Source organism: Oncorhynchus nerka, linkage group LG12 (assembly GCF_034236695.1).
Source record: "Oncorhynchus nerka isolate Pitt River linkage group LG12, Oner_Uvic_2.0, whole genome shotgun sequence".
NCBI lineage: Eukaryota > Metazoa > Chordata > Actinopteri > Salmoniformes > Salmonidae > Oncorhynchus > Oncorhynchus nerka.
Window position 1 is genome coordinate 26,944,978 of NC_088407.1, and position 26,559 is coordinate 26,971,536.

General features: G+C 40.7%; 1 protein-coding gene, 1 long non-coding RNA gene and 1 other non-coding gene across 3 annotated transcripts in view; 2 read left to right on the forward strand and 1 right to left on the reverse strand.

Moving 5' to 3' along the window:
- LOC135574307 (uncharacterized) overlaps positions 1 to 6,381 on the reverse strand; it is a 17,748-nt gene extending 11,367 nt beyond the window's left edge. Inside the window, exon 1 of the long non-coding RNA XR_010465313.1 lies at positions 6,249 to 6,381. This is a non-coding gene — a long non-coding RNA (uncharacterized LOC135574307). The remainder of the gene's footprint in view (positions 1 to 6,248) is intronic.
- On the forward strand, positions 4,922 to 13,179 carry LOC115138037 (interleukin-5 receptor subunit alpha-like). The gene is made up of 9 exons (XM_029674426.2): positions 4,922 to 5,217; positions 6,997 to 7,127; positions 7,617 to 7,758; positions 8,024 to 8,126; positions 8,816 to 8,988; positions 9,225 to 9,358; positions 9,573 to 9,708; positions 11,274 to 11,373; positions 11,510 to 13,179. The coding sequence occupies exons 1-9, from the start codon at positions 5,148 to 5,150 to the stop codon at positions 11,682 to 11,684; spliced, it is 1,164 nt and encodes a 387-aa protein (XP_029530286.2). The 5' UTR covers positions 4,922 to 5,147; the 3' UTR covers positions 11,685 to 13,179.
- A 13,221-nt stretch (positions 13,180 to 26,400) lies between these two features.
- trnar-ucu (transfer RNA arginine (anticodon UCU)) lies at positions 26,401 to 26,474 on the forward strand. The gene has a single exon. It is a non-coding gene; the product is annotated as a tRNA-Arg (tRNA).
- The last annotated feature ends 85 nt before the right edge of the window (positions 26,475 to 26,559 follow it).

A 26,559-nucleotide genomic window follows, 5' to 3' on the forward strand; every position in this document is an offset into this window, starting at 1 on the left:
TCCTAGAGTGTGCGGGTCTCTTTTATTTTCAAGTTTTCTACTCAGCTAGCCAGCACCTCGCCTAAATAGGTGTGCGTTTCTTTTTCTTCTAGATAGCAGGCAATATTAACCAGGTGAAATTGTGTCACTTCTCTTGCGTTCATTGCACGCAGAGTCAGTGTTTTACGTAATTATGACATAACATTGAAGGTTGTGCAATGTAGTAACAGGAATATTTAGACTTATGGATGCCACCCGTTCCGTTTCCGTATTCCACTGAAAGAATAAACGTCTTGTTTTCGAGATGATAGTTTCCGGATTCGACCATATTAATGACCTAAGGCTCGTATTTCTGTGTGTTATTATGTTATAACTAAGCCTATGATTTGATAGAGCAGTCTGACTGAGCGGTGGTAGGCAGCAGCAGGCTCGTAAGCATTCATTCCCACTGCACTTTCGTGCGTTTTGCCAGCAGCTCTTCGTTGTGCTTCAAGCATTGCGCTGTTTATGACTTCAAGCCTATCAACTCCCGAGATTAGGCTGGTGTAACCGATGTGAAATGGCTAGCTAGTTAGCGGGGTGCTCGCTAATAGCGTTTCAAACGTCACTCGCTCTGAGACTTGGAGTAGTTGTTCCCCTTGCTCTGCATGGGTAACGCTGCTTCGAGGGTGGCTGTTGTCTATGTGTTCCTGGTTCGAGCCCAGGTAGGAGCGAGGAGAGGGATGGAAGCTATACTGTTACACTGGCAATACTAAAGTGCCTATAAGAACATCCAATAGTCAAAGGTTAATGAAATACAAATGGTATAGAGAGAAATACTCCTATAATTCCTATAATAACTACAACCTAAAATTTCTAACCTGTGAATATTGAAAACTCATGTTAAAAGGAACCACCAGCTTTCATATGTTCTCATATTCTGAGCTAGGAACTTAAACGTTAGCTTTCTTACCTGGCACATATTGCACTTTTACTTCCTTCTCCAAACCTTGGTTTTTGCATTATTTCAACCAAATTGAACATGTTTCAATATTTATTTGAGGCTAAATTAATTTTATTGATCTATTATATTAAGTTAAAATATTTGTTCATTCAGTATTGTTGTAATTGTCGTTATTACAAATAAATAAATAAAATCGGACAATTAATCGGTATCGGCTTTTTTTGGTCCCCCAATTATCGGTATCGGCTTTGCAAAATCATAATCGGTCGACCTCTAGTCTCTATAAGCTTGGCACATCTAGCCACTAGAATTTTTGCCCATTCTTCAAGACAAAACTTCTCCAGCTCCTTCAATTTGGATAGGTTCCGCTGGTGTACAGCAATCTTTAAGTCATACCACAGATTCTCAATTGGATTGAGGTCTGGGCTTTGACTAGGCCATTCCAAGACATTTAAATGTTTCCCCTTAAACCACTCGAGTGTTGCTTTAGCAGTATACTTAGGGTCATTGTCCTGCTGGAAGGTGAACCTCCGTCCCAGTCTCAAATCTCTGGAAGACAGAAACAGGTTTCCCTCAAGAATTTCTCTATATTTAGCGCCATCCATCATTCCTTCAATTCTGACCAGTTTCCCAGTCCCTGTCTATGAAGATCATCCCCACAGCATGATGCTGCCACCACCATGCTTCACTGTGTGGATGGTGTTCTCGGGGTGATGAGAGGTGCTGGGTTTGCGCCAGACATAGCATTTTTTTTTATGGCCAAAAAGCTCAATTTTAATCTCATCTGACCAGAGTACCTTCTTCCATATGTTTGGGGAATCTCCCACATGCCTTTTGGCAAACACCAAACATGTTTGCTTATTTTTTTTCTTTGAGCAATGTTTTTTTTTCTGTCCACTCTTCCGCAAAGCCCACCTCTGGAGTATACGGCTTAAAGTGGTCCTATGGACAGATACACCAATCTCCGCTGTAGAGCTTTACAGCTCCTTCAGGATTATCTTTGGTCTCTTGGTTGCCTCTCTGATTAATGCCCTCCTTGCCTGGTCCGTGAGTTTTGGTGCGCGGCCCTCTCTTGGGGTGGCTCTCTCAGGTTTGTTGTGGTGCCATATTCTTTACATTTTTTAATAATTGATTTAATGGTGCTCTGTGGGATGTTCAAAGTTTCTGATATTTTTTTATAACCCAACCCTGATCTGTACTTCTCCACAACTTTGCCCATGACCTGTTCATGGTGCCGCTTGCCTTCATGGTGCCGCTTGCTTGTTGCTGCCTCTTGCTTAGTGGTGCCCCTTGCTTAGGGGTGTTGCAGACTCTGAGGCCTTTCAGAACAGGTGTATATATACCGAGATCATGTGACAGATCATGTGACACTTAGATAGCACACAGGTGGACTTTATTTAACTAATAATGTGACTTCTGAAGGTAATTGGTTGCACCAGATCTTATTTAGGGGCTACATAGCAAAGTGGGTGAATACATATGCACGCACCACTTTTCAGGGTTTTTTTTCTCACCAATTTGGACTATTTTGTGTATGTCCATTACATGAAATACAAACAAAAATCCATTTAAATTACAGGTTGTAATGCAACAAAATAGGAAAAACGCCAAGGGGGATGAATACTTTTGCAAGACACTGTATATTTATATATTCTTAATATGTTGTGAAATTGTCAGATATTACTTGTTAGATATTACTGCACTGACGGGGCTAGAAACACAAGCATTCCCGCTACACCCGTAATAACATTGTCACGTTCTGACCTTAGTTCTTTTGTTATTTCTTTGTTTTAGTATGGTCAGGGCGTGAGTTGGGTGGGTTGTCTATGTTCCTTTTTCTATGTTGTGTTTTGCATTTGGCCTGGTATGGTTCTCAATCAGAGGCAGGTGTCATTAGTTGTCTCTGATTGAGAATCATGCTTAGGTAGCCACTTGTGTTTCGTGGGTGATTATTTTCTGTTATGTGTATGTCACCTTTCAAAACTGTTTAGTTTAGTTTCTCCTTTGATATTTTGTTTAGTGTTCTCGGTTTAATAAATATATGATGAAGACTCACCACGCTGCGCTTTGGTCCTCACCTCATTCCAACGATGTTCGTGACAAACATCTGCTAAACACGTGTATGTGACCAATAAAAATGTATCTATTTAATTTTATTTGGGTCTTCCTTTCCTGTGGCGGTCCTCATAAGAGTCCGTTTTCATCATAACGCTTGGATGGTTTTTGCGACTGCACTTGAAGAAACTTTCAAAGCTCTTCAAATTTTCCGGATTGACTGACCTTCATGTCTTAAAGTAATGATGGACTGTTGTTTCTCTTTGTTTCTCTTTCCACAAATTAACTTTTAGCAAGGCACACCTGTTAATTGAAATGCATTCCAGGTGACTACCTCATGAAGCTGGTTGAGAGAATGCCAAGAGTGTGCAAAGCTGTCATCAAGGCAAAGGGTGGCTATTTAAAAAATCTCAAATATAAAATATATTTGGATTTGTTTAATACTTTTTTGGTTACTACATGATTCCATATGTGTTATTTTATAGTTGTAATGTCTTCACTATTACTCTACAATGTAGAAAATAGTAAAAATAAAGAAAAACCCTGGAATGAGTAGGTGTGTCCCCCCCAAAAAAATTCTCTCACTGTAAACAAATGCTTTGGCCGATTTAAAACATGTTTTCAGATTTGTCCATCAGTAAGCTCAGAGAACAAATGTACTAAAGTCAATTATACATTTCCATTATGGACATGAACGGGATATGTATATTGGTATTGGGCCAGATATAACAAAAATGAGGTTGAAAAGTGGTGGAATTGCCCTTTAACGGCTGTCTGTGTGTCATCATCGGTTTTAATTTCCCGAAGAACTTCATCACATCCTCCAGTCATAAAACAAAAACCTTGTATTGTCTTCACACCCCATTTGTTTGCCATTGGCAAGAATTCAGGCCTGTTAACGCAAGAACAGAACGATGGGGTTTCCCGAGTGGCGCAGTGATCTAAGGCACTGCATTACAGTGGTCCAGGTTCTGTCGCAGCCGGCCGTGACCCGGGAGACCCATGGTGCGGCGCACAATTGGCCCAGCATCGTCCGGTTTAGGAGAGGGTTTGGCCGGCAGGGGTATCCTTGTCCCATTGCGCACTGATGACTCCACTACCGGCTGGCTTCTGGGGTAAGTGGGCATTGTCTCAAGAAGAAGTGCGGCTTGGTTGGGTTGTGTTTCAGAGGACACACGGCTCTCAACCTTCGCCTCTCCCGAGTCCGTACGGGAGTTGCAGCGATGAGACAAGACTGTAACTACCAAATGGATACCATGAAATTGGGGAGAAAAAGGGGTCAATTAAAAAGAAAAAAAATGTAAAAGAAAAAAAAAGAAAGATGGGGCAGCAGGTGGCCTAGCAGTCAAGTGCATTGGGCCAGTAACCGAAAGGTGAAAAATCTGCTGATGTGCACTTAATAACCTGAACAGGCTCTGGATAAGAGTTTCTGGTAAATGATTTAAATGTAGATACAGAAGATCTCACATCACTCACCTATTGAAAGCAAACTCCTAAGATCAGCCACAACAACAGTTTCTATGTTGCATGCATGCATGTTTGTTGGTTTTCTATTCCTATCTTTTTTATTTATTTATCATGCAATTCAGAGTTCAATTGAAGGAATTAAAGTTGAACTTGAAACATCTGGAAGTGGGAGAAAATAGGGATCCATTCTTGAATTAAAGAGATCATTAGTTAAAGTTGTATCTCCTATTTTTCATCCTATTTTAACGTTGAATCTTAGAAATAGAGTAGGCCTATATACAGAAATTATGAAAAAGTATTTAATATTTCTAATGGTAAAATAATGTACTTCCAGTCCATGTGAAAATATTGAACAATGGATGTCAATGCATCCATAACAACTGACTTATTTAGAGGTGAAAACTCAATTAGGCTTTGTTTCGGCTACAGCTACACAGTAACTATAAACTGAGTTGATACAGCCACTGCTCAAACTCCGCCCACTTTCATTTCAGAGCAGGATCGGGAGAATTGTAAGATCCTTCTTTCTTAGCACAACAAACAGCTGTTTTCCACGTTTCGTTTCGGTTTTGTTGGATCCCTGGTTTTCTCCATCCGTTTTAACTGAACAGCGCAACATCTGTTGAGAACTTTATTTTGGATAGAATTCGGTCGAAACGGGACTGACAGGTCTTGACAGAGATCACTCGCATAGGTTGATACAATGTACAAATGCTGGGGAGTTTTCGTCTTGTACTATTTCGTTTCATTCGTAGCTACACAGCCTGAAACAGGTAATATAATATTTTTATACTGTTTTTTTTAATACCATGGTCGTAGGCTATCTGGTCGTATCGTTTGATATGTTCCGTTTATGTCTTTATTAAACTTGGTTTGGCACTCAGGACGTTTCCCGTTAATAACGTCAGAGTGACAAGTTGCGCAGATATTTTCACCACACAATTTGTCCATACTTGCAAGTGCATACCGAGGTGATCTAGAGTGAACAGATTACTGTGTAATAAATTAGGCAGATACACGTATTGTGTCTTTAATTCAAATGGGAACGCTATACTGTTGACCACATTTAAAATGCCCAAATGCAGGACAAATTGATGATTTCGCGGAACATTGGCTGGACAGTGTAGCCTACATTATATATTTGTTTTGGAGGCATTTAGATCTTCTGGCAATTCAATTACTGATTCGTGAGAAAATTAGAGCAGATGGTGTTAACTATATAGCCTTACTGTATTTTGTTTCAATCAACGCACATTCTGCCTTGTAGTCTACATTTGCGCGCTGTTGAATTTTGGCAACATGAGAGTTACTGTTGTTGGACTATTCAGCCAACCTTCCTAAAATCCCATAAGAACTGGTGTGGTGTTTTTGTTATAATAGTAACGTTATACTATGCTATTATAGGCATATTTGTTTATGTTATGTATGATGCTAATGAATCATTATGTGATCTTCCAAGACATTGATTCAGCTTTAATCTAATTTTATCAAATAAGCACCACTGTGAGAAGTGACGCTCTGGCGCTACACTGAACGAGCTAATTTAAGCGCACCAGCCACACCCAGCCTATTCATTTTTCTCTCGAATTTCTTTTTAGGACAGCCTGGGAATATTTGGCCAAATAAACATTTCTGGTTGGTCTCAGGGAATGTAAATCAGTTAGGAAGGGAGACTTTTAAAACGGGACTGTGAAGTAGCCTCAAATATGTTGAATGAGCAACTAATGAGCATGGAGACTGGAGAGCCTCACACATTTGACGAAATGACCATATATCTTTCAGTCTAATAGGGCTATTTACTTACTTTTGTAGCTCTTCGTCAGAAGCACGCGTTTTGTAAGTAGTGAGGCCTAACTGTCATCTCCGAGTTTAGCTGAAATTGTGCGCCAAACGATTTCAGAAACGTGATTGGTTGAAGATAGTCTTATGACATTGGCCTGCGCTGCACAGAATATCAGATCTCAACAACGAACCTCTTAAGGATCGGCCCCTTTTTTCAATTTTCGTCTAAAATGACATACCCAAATCTAACTGCCTGTAGCTCAGGCCCTGAAGCAAGGATATGCATATTATTGGTACCATTTGAAAGAAAACACTTTGAAGTTTGTGGACATGTGAAATGAATATAGGAGAATATAACACAATAGATCTGGTAAAAGATCATTCAAAGAAAAAAAAAAACATTATTTTGTATTTTTTTATACCATCATCTTTGAAATGCAAGAGAAAGGCCATAATGTATTATTCCAGCCCAGGTGCAATTTATATTTTGGCCACTAGATGGCAGCCCTGGATGTGCAACGTTTTAGACTGATACAATGAACCATTGTATTTCTGTTAAAAATGTATCAAGACTGCTCAAATGTGCAAAAACTGCATTGTTGGTTAAGGGCTTGTAAGTAAGCATTTCACGGTAAGGTCTACACATGTTGTAGTCAGCGCATGTGACAATTAACATTTGATTTGATTTACAACCCCTTTATACCCCTGTATGTATCCCACTTAACCCTTGAGCATGACCATAATAAGAGTTGTTATTGTTTTTCCTTTAGAGCTCCCATCACCAAGAAATGTGACTTTCTCTTGGACGAACGAGTTCTGCTGGGAGCTTTCATGGAGTCTACTGGAGAATGTTGATAGTCAGAGATGTAAATACCATATCAATATGTCATGGATAGGCCAGGTGAGGAAAACGTTACAGGCCGTCCTAGCTATCATCGGTCAACCGAATAGAGTTGTCTGTTGAACATGATTGACTGTCTGCCCACTGTTTTCCAATGGGTTGTAGGCCTACAGATGTGCAGTAATATAAACACTTCCTCGTACTGCTGGCAGTACTTGTATTCTAGATGGCACTAGATGAAGTTAAAACGCTAATGTTAGACTTTACTTTGGATGATTTTTTTTTTTTAGATTAGATTACATTTATTGTCCTCTGAAGCCAAAATATTTTTTCACAGACTCATACTGAACATTTCCATAAAACACTAAACCAACAACCCATCATCACCCAGACTAAGGCTTCATCCCAAATGGCACTCTGTGCTCTATATACTGCTCTACTTTTGACCAGAGCTCTATGGGCACATTAAACATTGGTAGATAGCCCCTTATTCCTGTTAAGTTCCTAAATTCATTCCCTTTGTAATATCTTTAATTCTTCTCCTCACAGAAGAACAGAAGCATGATGAAGAAGGAAACACGGTTAGAGGAGTGTTTTCCTCTGATGGGAGGTGTGCGTTTCTTCATACAAACTCAGTGTAACAGGACACAGATGAGTCAAACTGTAGTTCACACCATCCCTGCCCCCACAGGTTGGTTATCAACAACAGAATGTTCTCCTAAACAACTGTCACTCTCTATTGGCTGTTTTTCCAAATCAGATTAAACCTAGTCTTGGAAACAACGCAATTTTTAAGGAGGATCTCCATAAACATACTTTTTAGGCCAGTACTAGACAATCTCTGTCCAGGGAACTGGCCATATACAGTATACTACAGAGTTAATGTCATTGACTTGGGTGTAAATCTCTCTCTCTCGCTCTCTACCCTCTCGCTCTTTCTCTCTCTCCTATAACAGAGTTGGTGACGAACTTCAAATGTTTTCTCTACACTTCTAAGGCCATGAACTGCAGCTGGCTCCTAGCCAATCAGGTCCCAGAAGACCTCCAGCTTTACTACGGGTGAGAACAATTCTACTTGGGGCCTCCTGGGTGGCGCAGTGGTAAAGGGCACTGTACTGCAGCGCCAGCTGTGCCATCAGAGACTCTGGGTTCGCGCCCAGGCTCTGTCGTAACCGGCCGCGACCGGGAGGTCCATGGGGCGACACACAATTGGCCTAGCGTTGTCCGGGTTAGGGAGGGCTTGGTCGGTAGCGATGTCCTTGTCTCATCGCGCACCAGCGACTCCTGTGGCGGGCCGGGCGCACGTTGTTTTTGCGGCTAGTTTCCGGGTTGGATGCGCGCTGTGTTAAGAAGCAGTGTGGCTTGGTTGGCTTGGTTGGGTTGTGTATCGGAGGATGTACGGGAGTTGTAGCGATGAGACAAGATAGTAGCTACTACAACAATTGGACACCAGAAAAAGGGGTAAAAATTCAACAACAAAAAACAAAACAAAAAATGAGAACAATTCTACATCCTGCTTCTCCACCCCTCACAGTCCAATCAATACAAGGCTAACTGTGGAAGAGTGTTTATATTCAACAAAATATAGATGAAGAGTTACAAAGATAGTCTTTGTTTGGCTGGTTTTTCAGTTGTTATATCTATGATCCAATGTTTTTCCTGATTGGGTCATGTGGTTAGGAAATATTTAGGACCGTAACTATGACAACACCTATACAATCTCAGTCCCGTCATTTCTGATTTTTCAGGTTAAAAAATATGAGTAAGGTATCGGAATGCAATGAGTACCTGTACAACGGCAATCAGAGGACAGGATGTCATCTGAGAGGAGACTTCCACATGCAGATCTTCTTCCAGGTCAATGGGACTCTCAACGGTTCATCTGTACGGAATACCTTCGAGGTGAATCCTAAGGACCATGGTAAGACTAAAACTACTCTATTTTCACTCTTCAGGCTAAATCTGAGGCTAAAATCTAAATAATAAATAGTCTGAGTCATCATAGTTTCATTATTATTTAATTAACATCATCGTAATCACGTTGCATCAACATCCCGTGGCGATTTGGTTTAATTTGCATCTAATTTTCATCAATATATACAGTTTTTCTCTCAAAGGTTGCTTTATTATCTCTTTCCCTGTCCATGCTTCCTGCAGTGCAGCCTATACCTCTTGAATTGAAGATCACAGAGGAAGGGAGCAACCTCAATATTAGCTGGATTTCACCAGACATAAGTCATCCACACTGTTGGAAGTACATCATCAACTATACCAGATGTAAAATGCCTGAGGTAAGGAAAGCGAAGTGTGGCTAGTGATTCTGTATGGGCAGTGAATCTGCCATTGTTTCGTTTTAGTACTTGTCTGCAAAAATGTTATTGTCTTTTACAACCAGCCACTGTGTAAAGTACACTTTTATTTATCAACTTTGTTGTCTTGAATTACAGTATGTAGGTTTAGTAGACTAAAAGCACTCAAATGTCTGTTGCTGTAATGTCGTTCCAGAGTAAGTCCTTAGAAGACAAGACTTGGATCATGGTGAACTATGACCCTCACTGTCAGTATCGTGTTCGCATTAAACCCATCTTTTCGCAATGGTGTGGTATGGGAGAGGGTGACTGGACTGAGGAGGAAATATATGGTATGGTTCTTTCTTTCTTCTTGGGCCATCCTCTCATAATGATAAGCTAAATCAAATGGAGCTGGTATAAACAAAGTGTATTTGTCACATGCGCCGAATACAACAGGTGTAGGGAGACCTTACAATGAAATGCTTACTTACAAACCCTTAACCAATAATGCAGTTTTAAGAAAAAATGTGTTAAGTAAAAAATGTAAGAGTAAAAATTATTATTATTATTTTTAAGTTAATTAAAGAGCAGCAGTAAAATAACAATAGTGAGGCTATATACAGGGGGTACCGGTGCAGAGTTAATGTGCGGAGGCACCGGTTAATTGAGGTAATATGTACATGTATGTAGAGTTAAAGTGACTATGCATAGATAATAAACAGAGAGTAGCAGCAGCGTAAAAGAGAGAGGGGGGGGCAATGCAAATAGTCTGGGTAGCCATTTTATTAGCTGTTAAGAAGTCTTTTGGACCTAGATTTAGCGCCCCAGTAGCTCTTGCCGTGCGGTAGCAGAGAGAACAGTCTATGACTAAGGTGGCTGGAGTCTTTGACCATTTTTAGGGCCTTCCTCTGATACCACCTGGTATAGAGGTCCTGGATAGCAGGGAGCTTGGCCCCCGTTATGTACTGGGCCATATGCACTACCCTCTGTAGTGCCTTGCGATCGGAGGCCAAGCAGTTGCCATACCAGGCAGTGATGCAACCAGTTATGCTTTCAATGGTGCAGCTGTAGAACTTTTTTGAGGATCTGAGGACCCATGCAAAATATTTTCAGTCTCCTGAGGGGGAATAGGCTTTGTCATGCCCGCTTCACGACTGTATTGGTGTGTTTAGACCATGATAGTTTGTTGTTGATGTGGACACCAATGAACTTGAATCTCTCAACCTGCTCCACTACAGCCCTGTCGATGAGAATGGGGGAGTGCTCGATCCTCCTTTTCCTGTAGTCCACAATCCTCGCCTTTGTCTTGATCACGTTGGTTGTTGTCTAGGCACCACATGGCCAGGTCTCTGACCTCTGACCTATAGGTTGTCTCATCGTTATCGATGATCAGACCTACCACTGTTGTGGCATCAGCAAACTTAATGATGGTGTTATAGTCATGCCTGGCCATGCAGTCTTAAGTGAACAGGGAGTACAGGAGGGGACTGAGCACACACCCCTGAGGGGCCCCCATAGTCACTTTAACCATACCTACATGTACATACTACCTCAATAAGCCTGACTAAACAGTGTCTGTATATAGCCTTGCTAGTCTTATTTTCAAATGTCTTTTTACTGTTGTTTTATTTCTTTACTTACCTACACACACACATACCTTTTTTTCGTACTCTTGGTTAGAGCCTGTAAGTAAGCATTTCACTGTAAGGTCTACACGTGTTGTATTCGGCACACGTGACAAATACACTTTGATTTGATTTGACATACACAATCCATGTCTCAATTGTCTCAAGGCTTAAACATCTTTATTTAAGCTGTCTCCTCCCATTCATGTACACTGATTGAAGTGGGTTTAACATCTTATTAGCCGGTTATATGTAAACCTCTATCCTGACGTTGTTGTTTGTTTGTTTAGGTAAAGATGGGAATCGGGATTGGCACCTGCATGTTGCAGCCGTCTTCATTTCAGTCATGGCGGTTATAGTTTCCATCCTGGTTTGTTTTTGTATAAGGAAGTGAGTACACATCAATCTATACACATCTGAATTCACTCCACAAAATATGGGATACTGTGATCTCTGAATGGTGATGAATATATTGTAGGTCCTTTTTTTAGATATTATACCAAATGACTGTGTCTTCTGCCTATAGACACAAGGACAAGATCCTCCCCAAAGTTCCCAAGCCAACCAACCTCATCAGTGATATGTTCAACAACAACAATGAGATGAGCATTAATGAGAACCTCTACATCCCAGCACAAGAGGAAGTAGACTGTAAGATCACCCTAGTACAATACCCTCTTCCTAAGCAGCCAGAGTCATGAGAAACAACATGAATATACAGTGAACCTGTGGACAAGCTGGTAGTGGCCCAGCAGACTGGGAGGACCTCAGTGTTTTAACCTTGTGTGGTGGTGGCTTTTTGACTCAACATGGGATACTTTGAGAATTAACAACAGTAACTGGGATCCCCGGACTGTCCCAGGACCACTCTTCACATTTCGCGAATTCTTTTAAATGACAAGACCCGGGAAACTACAACATTTCCCGCCACTGTTGCACTAATGCAATTCCACAAAATACACATGCACAACAGCAAATGAGCTAAAAGTCAAATGGCACATTATCCAAACAGGTAAGTGTTTACCTTAGCTTATTTACTTCACACAAAGTCTCCATAAATTCAAAAGCACACACATACTTGACACTGCCTGACTGCACACGAGAAACAAATGCAATTTACAGTTATCATCAGAACTCAAAATTCGATCCCAGTCCGACCCGAGCCCGGTGAGATGAAGTCGGAGCCCAGGCCTAGTCCGACATCACAGAAATAAAATAGCCCGAACGCGAAAAAAAGCAAGATTTCTGGAAAACAGTAGGATATGTTGATTTAAACTGGTGTTGAGAACAAAATGGCGGAGGTGGGCGGCAGCGGAGTGAGGAGACGAGGAAACGGACATTGGGCCAGAAAAAGCACAGAGAGAGGACAACTCACCTTATTATGATCCTCTGAATGATGAAAATATTGTAAAAATGTATTCTAATGCAATTGAAGGCATGTATCAAATTCATGCTTATACTGAAACTCCCAAAGTCATATCCAACCGTTATACTAATTTACAGCAATAGTTGTGTGTGGTCACGTAGATGATAATTTCAGCACTGTTTTGACCGGGGCAGTGCCATGACGCTGCTTTGAGAAAAGCTAAGGGGACTCGTCTAGATAAATCAATGTCACATTGTTGTTTTCACTGAATCTCCATTTGGATATTTGGTAACCAATAGGCTACGTTGTAGTGTGCTAATGATCATCTTTTTTTGCTCTATTTTGCTCTATTTTGCTCTTCACTTGCGTAGTAGTTTGTCCTACTCCCAACCAAAAACCTGTGACATATCTGATAATCAATCAATGTGATTTTGTTTCACTGAATCTCTGTCTGTATATTTGGTTAATTGCTCTCTGGCTGTACAAGTGGAAATGGTAGCTCATTTATTCATTTGCTCATCTATCACTGACCAGAAACATTTAGCATGCAATAATGTAGCTCAAATCAAATGTATTATTTATCTATTGACTCACTAGCCTTTATATAAAGGCTATTTTCCTATCGTCCCAATCCCACTGAAACCCAAAATCCTTCATTGTAATCCATAGGTTGCTGTATCAGAGCACGTCTCGCCTATGCATGTCAAAATACAGCTAGAGCATTTCCCCCGCCTCTCTGCACTGTCTCATATTGCTGCCCTAATGAGAGCTTCAATAGAGCTTCAATATCAATAAAGATATCAATAAAGATTGTGTTCATTAAACTTTGACTTGGGAGTCCTTAGTGGTAATTTCCACGACAATACCTTGATATTTAAACCATTTCCTCTCTTCATCTCCCTGTTTTTCATGAGCTGATCTGCTGTCTGTAAAATCATCAACTTGATTTTTCCCAATTATCACTCAATCAAATGTATTTATAAAGCCCCTTTAACATCACCAGATGTCACAAAGTGCTTATACAGAAACACAGCCTAAAATCCCGAACAGCAAGCAATGCAGATGTAGAAGTACAGTGGAAAGGAAAAATCCCTAGAAAGGCAGGACCCTAGGAAGAAACCTAGAGAGGAACCAGGCCAGCACCTCAGGAGCAAATGTCAGTTGGCTTTTCATAGCAGAGTATTTAGAGGTCGAGACAGCAGGTGCGGTAGAAAGAGAGAGAGAGAGAGTCGAAAACAGCAGGTCCGGGACAAGGTAGCATGTCCGGTGAACAGATCAGAGTTCCATAGGCAGAACAGTTGAAACTGGAGCAGCAGCAAGACCAGATGGACTGGGGACAGCCAGGAGTCATCAGACCAGGTAGTCCTGAGGCATGGTCCTCCGGGAGGAGTGGGATAGAGAGAATTAGAGGGAGCATATTTAAGTTCACACGGGACACCAGATAAGACAGGAGAATTACACCAGATATAACAGACCGACCCTAGCCCCCCGATACATAGAGTATTGAACCATAGATACGGAGGCTGAGATGGGGGGGGGGGCACTGTCATTCAGGCTTGCATTAAACAAATTGAATTGAAATTGTATCATTGTTATGTATTATGAATGGAAAACAGGAAATTCACCGTGAGCCGTAAATTAATGCAGCATGCAGGCCGCACAATGAGTGCCACTGGTGTAGTCCAATTAGGGTTTCCAATCTCTCCAAAAGAATGTGACGATCGATGGTGTCAAAAGTGGCACTAAGATCTAGGAGAACAAGGACAGAGGTAGAGCCTTGGTCTGAAGCCATTAAAAGGTCATTTGTCACCTTCACGAGTGCAGTCTCAGTACAGTGATGGGGTCTAAAACCAGACTGAAGCATTTCGTTTACATTATTTGTCTTCAGGAAGGCAGTGAGTTGCTGCGCAACAGCTTCTTCAAAATAAATTGGGAGGAATGGGAGATTCGATATAGGCCGATAGTTTTTTATATTTTCCGGGTCAGGGTTTGGCTTTTTCAAGAAAGGCTTTATTACTGCCACTTTTAGTGAGTTTGGTACACATCCGGAGGATAGAGAGACGTTTATTATGCTCAACATAGGACGGCCAAGCACAGGAAGCAGATCTTTCAGTAGTTTAGTTGGAATAGTGTCCAGTATGTAGCTGGAAGGTTTAGAGGCCATGACTATTTTTGTGAATGTGTCAAGAGATACAGGATTAAAAAACTTGAGTGTCTCCATTGATCCTAGCAGTTCTGTGCAGACTCGGGACAACTGAGCTTTGGAGGAATACACAGATTCAAAGAGGAGTGTGTAATTTGCTTTCTAACCTGGACGACACTAGGCCAATTGTGCATCGCCCCATGGACCTCTCGGTCGCAGCTGGTTACGACAGAGCCTGGGTGCAAACCCAGAGTCTCTGGTGGCACAGGTGGCACTGCAGTACAGCACCCTTAACCACTGCGCCACCCGGGAGCGTAATTTGTTTTTTAATGATCATGATCTTTTCGTCTAAGAAGTTCATGAATTGCTCACTGCTGAAGTGAAGCCATCCTCTCTTGGGGAATGCTGCTTTTTAGTTAGCTTTGAAACACTATCAAAAATACATTTTGGATTATTCTTATTCTCCTCAATTAGGTTGGAAAATTAGGCTGATCGAGCAGGTTCTTTGATATTGCACGGCACTGTCTTTCCAAGATAGTCGAAGACTTCCAGTTTGATGGTGCGTCATTTCCGTGCCCATTTTCTGCGAGCTTGCTTCAAGGTTTGGGTATTGTCTGTATACCAGTGAGCTAATTTCATGTGACAACTGTTTTTTGTTTTTAGGGATGCGACTGCATTAAGGGTATTACGAAAGGTTAAATGTGGAGCCTCAGTTAGGTGGTTAACTGATTTTTGTACTCTGACGTCCTTGGGTAGGTGGAGGGAGTCTGGCAGGGCATCTAGGAATTTTTGGGTTGTTCAAGTTTTTATCGCGCAGCTTTTGATAATCCTTGGTTGGGGTCTGAAAACAAAATAAAATTGTTGTACGACAGATCCAAAATATTTATAATGCAGGACAAAACTATATCCAGGGTATGACTGTCGCAATACTTAGGTCCAGAAACATGTTGCACAAAACCCACTAAGTTTATGATGGCTCCGAATGCCTTTTGGAATGGGTCTGTGGACATTTCCATGTGAATATTGAAGTCACCAAACATGTGAATATTATCTGCAATGACTACAATGTCCGATACGAATTCAGGGAACTCGGTGAGGAACGCTGTATACAGCCCAGGAGGCCTAACATTTACTGTAATCCAGATTGTCTACAGTACTAACACATACTATGTGAATGACATTACTCTTCAGTACATACAATGTATGTGAATCAGAAGCCTAATTGTACTCTACAGTATAGCACTGTCTCTGTACGACTTACAAAATCCTACATACAGTATATTGTATTTCTACACAGACAATATTTGACTTGGAATCCTTGGACAGACCCCATGAGTTCATCTTTGTCGATGAAGCAGGCTTCAATCTAACAAAGAGGAGAAGGAGAGGCCGAAACATAATTGGACAGTGGGCCATTGTTGAAGTCCCTGGTCAACGAGGTGGCAATGTCACAATCTGTGCTGCTATCAGCAACCATGGTGTTCTACATCACCATGTTACACTCGGCCATATAACACCCAGCACCTTCTAAGATTTATTGCCAATCTAAGATATATTTTATTTGAACAGCAGGTTCAAGAGCAGCAGGGTCAAGAGCTAAATGAGAATCCCATTCCCACCTATGTGATAGTGTGGGACAATGTCAGTTTCCACCGAGCTGCTCAGGTAAGGGAATGGTTTAACATCAATGGGCAGTTTATGAACTTGTACCTCCCTCCATACTCGCCTTTCCTGAATCCGATTGAGGAGTTTTTCTCCTCTTGGATGTGGAAAGTGTATGATAGACAACCCTACACCAGAGTAAATCTGCTGCAAGCCATGGATTTAGCCTGTGGTGATATAGGTGAGGAATCTTGTCAGGGCTGGATACGGCAAACAAGAGGCTTCTTCCCCCGTTGCCTCTGGAGGGACAATATTGCTTGTGATGTCGACGAATTGCTCTGGCCTGACCCAGCCCAAAGACAAGAAGAAGCACATTGATCACATGTTTACTCCTTTGCTTTTTTGTCCATTTTAGTATTGTGTACTGTAGTACAGTGCATTGTAGGCTGTACACTGTACAATGGACAAATTTTATGGCCCTGAACATTGTGCTTTCCATTTATTAACAGTACTGACTGCTCAATAGATTTTGACTGGTTGCAGGTTCATATCAACAAAGAACAAGAATTACAGTATCACAGAGACAAAGGACAAGTTTGTGAGATGCAGGGTACAGTAGTGTAGAAATAGGGATACAAGGAGGAGGAGGAACAAAATTGCAAAGAGCAAAGCAGAGTAATAATTTCTGATCAATATTGAGCTACTATGATAGAACATGTTTTCGTTCATCAAAAGACAATGACGGAAGAATCTGAATATTTTTTTAGATTAAAAATGTACTTCGCCCTGAGAATTGTATGTTTTGAACAATGTGTTTTCTATTTTTGACTGCTTGAGAGTGTATATAATTTTGATCACTTTGTTTATGATTTGAGAGCAGTGTTTGACTTTGAACACAGGTAAAACTGTTTTGAGGCGAATGTTTCATTTTGCAAGAGGAGTCAGAGGTTATGTAAATAGTGCTTGAAGATGAAGTTTTGTGTGTAATGTTTTCAGGAAATGGAGCAAGGTTTCAGAAATTGTGGTTTAGCAATTGAGAAAAACTGTAATAGATCCACCCGGTGGCAAGCCGTCATTCAGGGCAAATTATTGTTTTGAGCCCCACATTTTTTGCCCAACAATGTTTGGGGCCTTCCTGTTTGCATGTTATTTTGGCAATAATTTGTATCACATATCAGGTTGCAAACAAAGTAAAAATATATATATATATATATCATTGAGTTAATAAAGCCCCATACAAACATGGTCTCTTTTTTGTTTTCTTTAGTAAGGAAGCTCCAAAATGCAGGTGTTTCAGCCTAGCTCAGTGCTTTCTGTGGTGGTGGACCAGGCAAGCCAGCAGAAAATACGGAGCGTTGTGCCGTGATTGGCTCAGTGTTCTGTCACTCATGGGGACACAACGTCACGGCCAAGTCGAAGGGTAGACTTTTCCCTAAGGGTAAATTCTAGCCCCTTGGGTGCTGCCATAGTGTTACATTAGAAGTGCCCAACCAAGAAGGCTCAAGGTCATTGGCCACAGATAAAATGACGTCAAATCATGTTATATGTACAGTAGCTTTGATTGGACTGATCATGTCAACATCATACTTTCAAAATCTTAGCTAGCAGTCATCATTATGAATCAAATCGACAATCTACTGGCAAATCCTTTTTAATCTTTGTCAAATGAAGATAAATGATGAAGAGAAATTATAGATAACGCGTATCGGGGCTCATCGGCCATTGGGCATAAAATTACTCGGAACTGCGAAAACTTGACTTCAGTGAGTTCAAGACAACTGAGAAGTCGGGAATAAACCAGCTCCGACTGGGAAAATACGTTTTGAACGGTCATCCAACTCGGAATTGTAAATCCGGACCTCTTTCTAGAGCTACGACCCGAAGACCTTGTTTTTTTCAGAGTTCCCAGTTGTTTTGAAAGTACCATAAATCCACAGAATGCCAAACTTTTAGGACAAAATTTGCCCACGAAGGACCGCCGTGTAACCTTCCTGTTCAAGTGGGCACAGCACAACAAGGTGAGTCCAAAAATGTATTGTATGCTGCTACATAAATTATGTAATATGCCAGGTAGATGTGTGCGTACTGGTAGCGAAGTCAGGTGCAGGAGAGCAGAGATTTGTGAACAGGCGCACACGTTATTGAGGCAAAAGTCGTGACAATGTGCCTCACCCTAATCATTTGTTCTATTTACAACTCTTAATTTTTCATTCTGTTCTGACTTGGTGGTGTACATGTAGCCTATAACCTGTTTTAGAGAAATGTAATCATTGAATATTGTAAGAGCTTTCATTGTCTGCTTATATGCCCCCTTTATTTATCCTATGGTTCTGACTTGGTGTACAGGGAGAACACTGTAAGAACGACACATGTTCTAAATTCTGTCGCTGTACATTTCAAAAGTGCTGAACAAATAGTTATATTGACTACATCCGTCCTAGCTTGCTCATTAATGTCTAAATCGACATTTCGGATTGCCTCTTATCCGCTTGTCGTCCCCTTATGCCATAGCTTGTACATCTCAATTGTCATTAGAAACCACATTTGTTTAAGCAAGTCAGCCATATCAGCTATGTTTTTTTAAAGGAAGTAAATGAGGCTGAATGAACTGTTTCACTGCCAGTCAAGGCTCCGCTGATAGCCAGGTGTAGTGGTGGTAAGATGTTGGGACTGCTTTTGGGACTCTGCTGTTGGAACAGCTTTATGTAGGCCCATTAGTTTGTGGGCACTGTTTGTCACTGTTATAGTGCAATTAATGTATTGTTTAATGTTGTGTTGTGTAGTGGCTTTGCTGGCAAGCGTACCACGTGTTTTCTTTTTTGCCCCACATTTTCATGCTAAAATCACCACTGGATTCAACAAATATCTATTATTATGATATGTTTCATTATTCCTGGTATATAATACTGATTATGATTGCAGACAGAGCCCAGAGAATGGGATGGTGCAATACTGAATTAGTCATATTTTGATAAGGTTCATGCATGTGGATGTCCACGTCACTTAGAGATATGCCCATCCTGTAGAGATACACCTAGCGGACTGAAACTTCACTGTTGTAGGCATAATATAGCTCGTGCTAACTATACTTGCGCTGGCAAACAAATCCATGACATTAGCTACCTAAATGTGAAGTAAACTCAACTGAGGAATAATAGACAATGGACACTTTTAACTTGAAAACATGCAGGATACCTCTTTCCAGTTTGCCTGACTTCCGTTTTTTTTATACTGTGTTATGCTTGTTCGGGTAGCACTTCTCACAGGCCGTTTGTTGTACGTTTTTTGTTTGTTGATGAGATGAAACTGCCAGAACTCTGTAAGGTATCATTTTAAGTCAGAATTGCAACACAATATTTGCTCAAGGCTAAAATATTAGTCCGTAATTGTTTACATTTATGTTCCATGTTTCACGCATGGCTTTTCTTACTAGCCTAACGATACATATGTTCAACCTTTTGGCAGGTATCTGGCTAAATAAACTATCGCCTTATGGAGAGGACAGACGAGTTGCAAGCCCAGCTTCAGATGCAATCGTTAGGCAAGGGAAATTTAAAAGTAGGAAAGGATGACAAAGCGACTGTGCCACCAGTAAGTACAGATAGTAATATAAATCCTCCCGTACAATCCACGCAGCCAGGTTATTTTCTCAATGCTTCTGGAAAGAAAGGCTGTCGGCATGCTCAACTGGCGTCGCTCATTCAGCCAACAAAAACTTTGAACCAGTTCTCCCCATTAATAAGCAACGAGTAAGAGGCCGAGCATTCTCAGACCCCTCCACCCGTTACAGGGTCTGAGTCGCTGAAGCCTTCCACCATTAGCTCTGACAAATTGAAAACCCAAGTCGTTGGCGTATCTATTACCCTCAAAATTTGATTGAAAATAATCATCCAGCGATCATACATTGTTTACAAGGGGGCAGGACTCCTGACGTAAAGGCTAATCTAAAAGATTTACAGTAAATCGTTTTTTTAAGTATCTGTACTTTACTTTACTATTTATATTTTTTGACAACTGTTAGTGTTTAAATACTGGAGAGTCGAGACCAAATCACAGGCGCTGGACAGAGTGGATTTCAGTTGTAACAAAAGGCAGTTTTAATGGTCAAAAGATATCTTGTCCTGCAGTTTTACGTGCACGGATCTAGTTCATATAACTCGATAAGGAGTCAGGTGAAAAAGAGGGCTTATGCAAAGGTTATATTCATTTTTATACATAGAATAAAGTAGGTAGAGTCTTGTCGTGTTGGTCTTCTGACTGGTCCCAAAAGGTTGGAGGCGGACCTGCTCTTGCCAGAGCAGCAGCCCCCATTGGTGTACAGCAGTCTTCTGTTCTGGGCACCCGGCCAGTAGCAGGGGGAAAGTGTGTTTATACTAGGATATGTTTGTGTCAGGGGTTCGTGAGGTAGAGGGGCAGTTTACTATGGCTGGGTGTATGTGTTCATGCGATGGAATGTCTTTGTTTCCTGGGGTCGTAAGACAACAAAGCTGAGGGGATAGTGTTAGGGGGTAGTTTTATTGCTGGCTGTGTGAGCTAGTTCCGGTTTTAGCAGGGGTACGTAAGATGACTTGAGTCCGGCGGTTTGGCTTGGCGCTGTATAATATGTGAACTATGTATATGAATGTTTACATATATTTATATAACACAACTTTTACTTTTACTTCAATACATTCCAAAATAAAATGATGTACTTTTTACCCGATACATTTTCCCTGACACCCCAAAAGTACTTTTACATTTTGAATGCTTAGCAGGACAGGAAAATGGTCCAATTCACACACTTATCAAGAGAACATTCCTGGTCATCTCTACTGCCCCTGATCTGACAGACTCACTAAACACAAATGCTTATTTGTAAATGGTGTCTGAGTGTTGGGAGTGTGGCCCTGGCTATCCATAAATTTAAAAAACAAGAAAATTGTGCCTTCTGGTTTGCTTAATTATGAAGAATTTAAACTTAAATAAATCTGGTTTCTACTGACAAACTATGGCATAAGGGGATTGTCTCTCATCTCTCGAGTGGATGAGAGGCAATCCGTAATTTTGATTTATTAAGACAATGAGTGCCCTGGTGCCCTGAATTACGCGTCGCCACTATATAGGGATATTGTTATCCTTGTCGGCACCAACGATGTTAGGACGAAACATTCAGAGGTCACCAAGCGCAACATAACTTCAGCGTGTAACTTAACTAGAAACGTGTTGGTATCGAGTAATTGTCTCTGGCCCCCTCCCAGTTAGGGGGAATGATTAGCTCTACATCAGACTCAAACGCAGGTTGAACACTGTTTTCTGCCCCTCCCAAAATATAGAATTTGTAGATAACTGTCCGTCTTTCTGGGACAAACAGGACCAAGCCTGGCCTGCTGAGGAGTGACGGACTCCATCCAAGCTGGAGGGGTGCTCTCATTTTATCTATCAACATAGACAGGGCTCTAACTCCTCTAGCTCTACAATGAGATAGGTTGAAAGGCCAGGCAGCAGTGGTGTAAAGTACTTAAGTAAAAATACTGTCAAGTACTACTTAAATATTTTTGGGGGGTATCTGTACTTTACTTTACTATTTATATTTTTGCCAACTTTTACTTTTACGAAACTACATTCCTAAAGAAAATGTACTTTTTACTCCATTCATTTTCGCTGACACCCAAACATTTTGACAGGAAAATGGTCAGACTGCATAATTAGCTAAATGAGTCCAGGCAACTGAGAACTTTGTTCAGCCAATGGGTTTTAGTGTTTTAGCAATTGAGAAAAACTGTAATTGAATCCACTCTTTGTCTTTGCCACTCAAAATATGTTTTATATCAGTCAAAACCTTGCCAAAGCATATTCTTGTAGGAGGGGTTCATATGAATTTTAAATAATTTGACATGATATATATGAAACGGGTCATGAACATATGGACTTTGAAATGAACAATGGGAGAGGTTAAACATAGGCTAAATCTGGCATTAGCTTTCCCACACGTTAGAATAACTATGTTGCAGTGGTCTTAGGTAGTCTCCGTATAGGCTATTCCCTCCATCGCGACACTGCTGCCCAGTTGAAGAGCTTGTGATGTCCATGCAACACCATAGCACCATGAGCCTTCAGAAGAGCACCCCTCAGCCTCAGAAGATACCCTTCTGGAGTCATGTAGTCAGTCATTGTACCCTAATGTAGGCCTATTTGCCTACTAGCCAAGTAAAGTGCAGAGCATGCAGGATGCATGCAACTTGTCATTCCCACATATTTGAACATTTAATTCATCCTTCATTCAGTTCAGTCTGAGTTGCAATAGGAAATAAATCAAAGAGGATAGAACAGTCTTATGCGTTGGTTTACTGAAATGTATCTAAATTCTCCAAAGTTCTTTTGCCTATCACTTTAATAATTCAATGTTTAATTTAGGCCTATCCAAATAAAAAATATGCCTTCAACTTATGGGCATTGCAATTTAGGAATTTAGGCTATCATTTTGGGTACTGGTGTCTTGCGGAATAATTGTAGAACTCTATTTGTGTTTTATAACTGTGTTTATTATAGGGCTCCCCATAAAAAGAGACCCTAGCTCACAGGTCTCTAAATACAGGCCTCTAAATACATTTTAAACCAAACAGTTGATGAAGCATGTGCAGTGGTTGACAGGGAAAGCATATCTGCCAATAAGAACAGGCTATATAGGTCATCTTGACCATTTGGGACTCCTTGGCTATTTTGCTCAGGACAGGGTATAGCCAAGACTTAATCAATATTTTGTTTTGTCACATTTATTCATATGGATATAGCCTCTGCACGATGACGTTGTGCAACGCAAATTACTATAACAAGTCTACAGTAGTGGAAATACCCTAAAACAACAGTCAAAATGACTCATATTAGGCCTACAGTCCAAGCTCCCAAAAACTGGAAAAAGTGTGATTCATTAGGTTACATGATCACCACACTAGCCCCACGCCTCTATAAAAATGAATTATGCAATTATCTGGCCCTTAAATAACACACAGCAGCATGACATATTTAGATAGAGGAATAGGCCTGGAATAAATAATATTTACTTCCTATTTTGCAGCTCAGGATCCTAACAATTTACGGATGGGATTTTCTTACGATCCTAACAATACATACATGCAACCTTTTGGCAGGGATCTGCCTCCATTATAGTTCTCCTGCATATTATGAGTACGGTGACTGCAATTTGATGGCATCGCCATCATGTTACTACTTTTACAGCTGGTGGAACTCCTGTAGAACCATGTCCAGTTTAAGCGTCCAGTGTGAAAAAATGGAATGAACAAAGTTTTCTGTCATTCGTTGGAGGTTAACTATCAAGCTTAGCAACTTTGTTAATTTTGACTTTTGTTTGACTGCCGTTAAAAAACAACAACGATGTAGCTTACTCGGGGTGCGCTCTGTGCGTCCTGGAGCGCGCTTCTGTGTCGAGATAGCCAAGGCCTACTGCTGAAATGTGCTGAATTAATTGAGGAACATGGTAACGATCAGAATTTATTAACGGCCTGGTTCGCAATTCACAACTATGCTATTGACGATCAAAGTTACACTATCATTACTAAATAATACTTTCACTAGTGCCGCAGCCAAACATGCAATATGGGGCAGCAACAATCTTTTTGGGGGAGAACCCTGGCATCGGGACCATATCTTGGTTTAAATGCTTTAAATGGACATTTCTGATTTTTGTAGTATTTCCCGGGACTCTCGGGAATAAATATGAATTATTCCCAGTATTGAAACGTGGTAGATTTTCTGGAAATTATTCATGCCTACTCTGCATTTGGGTTACATTTGGGTTACTACAGTGACACTGACTTGTGAACCACAACAGAGCCTTGGCATTGTTGAGTCTGTCCTAATTAAAACTGAGGAACCAGAAGAGTATGAGAAGGTCGTTCCCAGTCCTCGAGTTTAGGACATGCAGGTCAAAGATCAAATATGAGCCTATGTGAGAGGCAGCCTGGGTACCAGTCTGTTTAGCTAACATTCCACTCCTTGTACTCTTTGCCATTGAGAAACATATTTGACATATGACACGGAGTAAAAGGAGTGAAATGTTAGCTAAACAGACTGGTCAGAGGAAGAGTGTATACAACATGGCTTCCACTCCCAATCTGAATAAAAGACAAGTGCCTAACCCATTTTTTTGAATATCTAAACCTACATATATGACAAAGGGTTGGCCTTAGAAATGTTGAGCTGTAGCCTACTGCCTATCCAGATAATATGGAGGTATATTCATGCTAAACATAGTCACAAGGGTAGCCTATCAGAAGGGAATTCTCTGGCATGTATTTCCTGGTTTCTTCCTAAAGGTTACTTCCCTGTCACGGGACGCTGACAGGAATGAGATTCCTGTCAGAAGAATTTACATGTATTATTAGACTCTGGGTTTGGATCTGTGCCTAAATTTGAAGTAGCTTCATGGATAGCATAAATTCCTTTGTATAGGCTATTTTATTCCTTTCATCACAAGTTACAAGCAGTCAGAGAAACTGAAATGGGATTACATGAAAATAATAATTTGGGGACTGTATCAACAGTGAACTGCTGAAAATAAAATATAGAGGGGGACTTTCCTTTAACAATTTAAAGATGGATCATGTCACTTCATTTTCTTTAGATTATTCATGTAGGCCTAGGGGACAATCAGGGACCAAGAACAATAATCAACATTTAAGAATAACAAAGAGATAATACTGAAGTCTGAATTAGCTGGTAACGTAGCTAGCTAGCTATCTAGCTAACTTTACATACTGTATAGCTAGCTAGCTAAGTTAATGAAATATCACCAGCTACCTAACTTCATATTAGCCAGCTATCTTGATGTATTTATCATTGTTAAAAAAAAAAAAAAATGCATTTATAGGTAGCTAGCTAACAGCCACGGAGGAGGGTGGAAGGACAACGTTAGCAGCCCCAACTGTCAAAGAGAGAGAGTAGGCTATTCTGTATAGGGCAGGTACTTTCGTGTAGTTCCAGTCTCTAGAAGTGAAGACAGCGATAAGAGTAACATAATATTCAGTGCTGTCTAATTTGAGTATAATGAAGTCTGTTTCTTGTGATGTTTTTTGTCCACAGATACAGAGAGCTGTGAAAGCCTGTCTGCAGATGAAGAGGTCCCAATGAAGAGCAGTGGTTCTCAGTCCTGTTCTTGGGGACTCAAAGGAGTGCATTTTTGTTTTTGCCATAGCACTACACAGCCGATTCAAATTATCAACTCATCAAGCTTCAAATGGTATTTATATATTCATTTTTGATGCTATCCTTGATATTGTCATGACTTGACTGTAACATAAATCTGAAGACTGTTATTTATCTACTCAACTAACTACATTTATTTGTTACTCGGTTAAATTAATCATGTAAAAATGAAATCATTAGGATCTGGGGCACCAGGAGAGCGGATCTTTAAAGAGTTACCATCTCCCGAATTCAACTAAGGGTCTTCACCTATCACATCTATAAACAGTCAATTTATTAATCATAACCTTGTAGCATATCATCCTTCTGAACAGTCGTAACCTCCTTGCATCTGCAAAAAACTGAACCTTACTTATGATTCAGTACTACACAAATTGGTTTAATTATTTATTTACTAGCTAATTAAATGGTAACACAGTATAAACATACACACTTAATACGTTAAAAACAGGTCCCTAGCAGACTGACAACAATATGGCTGCTCTTTACAAAATACGTGTACCACAGCTAAGGGCTGTATCTAGGCACTCTGTGTTGCATCATGCATAAGATCAGCCCTTAGCCATGGTTTATTGACCATATAACTCACATCCTCGGGCCTCATTGCTTAATTTATATACATTGCTATCTGCTGTCTGGGAGAACAGTCATAGCAGATAAAAAGTTGCCAATCATCACAATATATCTAGTAGGCTATGGAACCTTCTAAAAAAAATAGTCAGTTTAGTTTATTGAGGGTGTTTTATTCTGATGCAGATTCAGCACAATAAAAAAAATCCCTTAGTAGGCTATTCTGAGGAAAATATAATGATGCAAACTGTATCTAATATTCCACACAGTATATTGGCTATTGCTTTTCAATCTCCTTATTGCACTGCGCATTTGATTAAAGCCTAAATAGAATGCATTTTCTGCATGTCACTAATGAACACCATCGCCATTTATGAAGTCCATTGAAGAGAGAGTTTACAGCGCCCTCTAACGGTCTCTCAAATCGAACTCAAATGTCGACGGAGGGTGGTGCTGATGCGAGAAGGATACAGAAAGCGTCGACCTAGAGGGATGTGAATATCTAAACCTGACCAGGATCACATTTATTGCCGCAGTCTCTGTGGCGCAATGGAATAGCGCGCTGGACTTCTAATCCAGAGGCTCCGGGTTCGAGTCCCGGCAGAGATGTGCCACTCTTGATGCTTCAAGGCAGACCTGCGAAATTTTTATTGCAGAAAATGAATGCTGTTCCATAATAAATTGCAGCCACCAT

What these genes read in the sequence shown, in the direction of transcription:
- LOC115138037 (XM_029674426.2), top strand. Translation starts at nt 5,148, where the DNA reads ATGTACAAATGCTGGGGAGTTTTCGTCTTGTACTATTTCGTTTCATTC. An exon ending in CACCATCCCTGCCCCCACAG is followed by an intron (nt 7,759 to 8,023) that starts GTTGGTTATCAA and finishes CTCCTATAACAG; the next exon opens with AGTTGGTGACGAACTTCAAA. An exon ending in GACCTCCAGCTTTACTACGG is followed by an intron (nt 8,127 to 8,815) that starts GTGAGAACAATT and finishes CTGATTTTTCAG; the next exon opens with GTTAAAAAATATGAGTAAGG.